This window comes from Propithecus coquereli, unplaced genomic scaffold (genome assembly GCF_000956105.1).
Source record: "Propithecus coquereli isolate 6110/MARCELLA unplaced genomic scaffold, Pcoq_1.0 Scaffold85, whole genome shotgun sequence".
Classification (NCBI taxonomy): domain Eukaryota; kingdom Metazoa; phylum Chordata; class Mammalia; order Primates; family Indriidae; genus Propithecus; species Propithecus coquereli.
Window position 1 is genome coordinate 774,381 of NW_012154729.1, and position 2,063 is coordinate 776,443.

Below are 2,063 nucleotides of genomic sequence, written 5' to 3' on the forward strand. Positions count from 1 at the left end.
AATGGCTATTATTAAAAAGTCAAATAACCTAGGAAAATACTTATACAAAGAGGTGAAAAATCGGCAAAAAACACTGATGAAAGAAATCATTGAGGACACAAACTAGTGGAAAAACATCCCATGCTCATGGATTGGAAGAATCAACGTTATTAAAATGTCCATACTGCCCAAAGTGATTTACAGATTCAATGTGATTCCGATAAAAATACCAATGTCATTTTTCACAGCTCTAGAAAAAACAATCCTAAACTTTATATGAAACAAACAAACAAACAAACAAAGGCCAAATAGGCAGAGCAACCCTAAGCAAAAAGGACAAATCTGGAGGCATCACATTACTGGACTTCAAATTATACTACAAGGCTATAGTAACCAAAACAGCATGGTACCGGCATAAAGGTAGACACATACAGACCAATGGAACAGAATAAAGAACCCAGAAACAAAACCACATAACTATGACCCATTGATTTTTGACAAAGTAGACAAAAGTATACACTGGGGAAAGGACACTCTATTTAGTAAATGGTGCTGGGAAAATTGGATAGCCACATGCTATCCAAGAATGAAACTGGATTCCTATCTCTCACCATACACAAAAATTAACTCAAGAAGGATTACGGACTTAAATGCAAGACTTGTAACCATAAAAATTCTAGAAGAAAACATAGGAAAAACTCTTCTGGACATTGGCCTAGGCAAGGAATTTATGACTAAGACCTCCAAAAGCAAATATAGCAACAACAAAAATAAATAAATGGGACTTACTTAAACTAAAAGTTTCTGTACAGCAAAGTTAATAATCAACAGACTAAATAGACAACCTACAGAATGGGAGAAAATATTCGCAAACTGTGTATTTGACAAAAGGCTAATATCCAGAATCTACAAAAAAGTCAAACAAATCAGTAAGATAAAACAAATAACCACATCAAAAAACGGGCAAAAGACATGAAGAGATGTTTTTCAAAAGAAAATAAATAAATGGCCAACAAACATATGAAAAAGTGCTCAACATCACTAATTATCACAGAAATGCAAATTAAAACCATAATGAGCCATCACCTTATCCCTGTCAGAGTGGCCATTAGTAAAAAGTCAAAAAACAATAGATGTTGGTGTGGATGTGGTGAAAAGGGAATGCTTTTACACTGTTGGTGGGAATGTAAACTAGTATAACCTCTATGGAAAACATCATGGATATTCCTCACAGAACTAAAAGTAGACCTACCATTTGATCTGTCAATCCCACTAGTGGGTATCTAGCTATCCAAAGGAAAAGAAGTTATTTAATCAAAAAGACACCTGTACCCCAATGTTTATGACAGCACAATTCACAATTGCAAAAACATGGAATCAACCTACATGCCCATCAACTGATGAGTGGATAAAGATAATGTGATATACGTATACCATGGAATATTACCCAGCCATAAAAGAGAATAAAATCATGTCTTTTGTAGCAACATAGATGGAACTAGAGGCCATTATCTTAAGTGAAATAACTCAGAAACAGAAAATCAAATACTGCATGTCCTCTCTTACAAGTGAGAGCTAAATAATGTGTACACATGGACATAGAGAATGGAATAATAGACATTAGAGACTTGGAAGGGTGAGAGAGGGTGGGAGGGAGGGTGAGGGATGAAAAAATATTTAATGGGTACAATGTACACTACTGAGGTGATGGTTACACTAAAAAGCCCAGATTCACAACTATGCACTATGTCCATGTGAGAAAACTGCACCTATACCCCCTAAATCTATGTATATATGTTTAAAGACTCTTTTTAAGGCCCTTGGTAGATTTTTTTCAGCTACTTGAAGCCAAAAAGGCATTCCTAAATGAACCTTGTTGTAATTCTAACACACTTACCACAAAAAGAAGTCGTGGCTAGTCGACTTCTCTCCAAAGGTGGTGCCCACTTACTCCACATCCCATGGCAGGCTGGGTAGGTCACACCCTGGTAGAAGGGTTGAAAATAGATTATTTTATTTGACTCCAGTTTCTGTTTGTGTTTAAAAGATGAATGTTGCTTCTTTACACAGGGTACAATATAGAA

At 35.7% G+C, this 2,063-nt stretch overlaps 1 protein-coding gene across 1 annotated transcript in view; it reads right to left on the reverse strand.

Annotated features, from left to right (window-relative positions):
- The window catches only part of SLC17A8 (solute carrier family 17 (vesicular glutamate transporter), member 8), a 21,973-nt gene that overhangs the window by 18,193 nt on the left and 1,717 nt on the right, over positions 1-2,063 (reverse strand). The window contains exon 2 of the mRNA XM_012664009.1: positions 1,877-1,964. Coding sequence (XP_012519463.1) covers positions 1,877-1,964 — 88 coding nt within the window. The remainder of the gene's footprint in view (positions 1-1,876; positions 1,965-2,063) is intronic.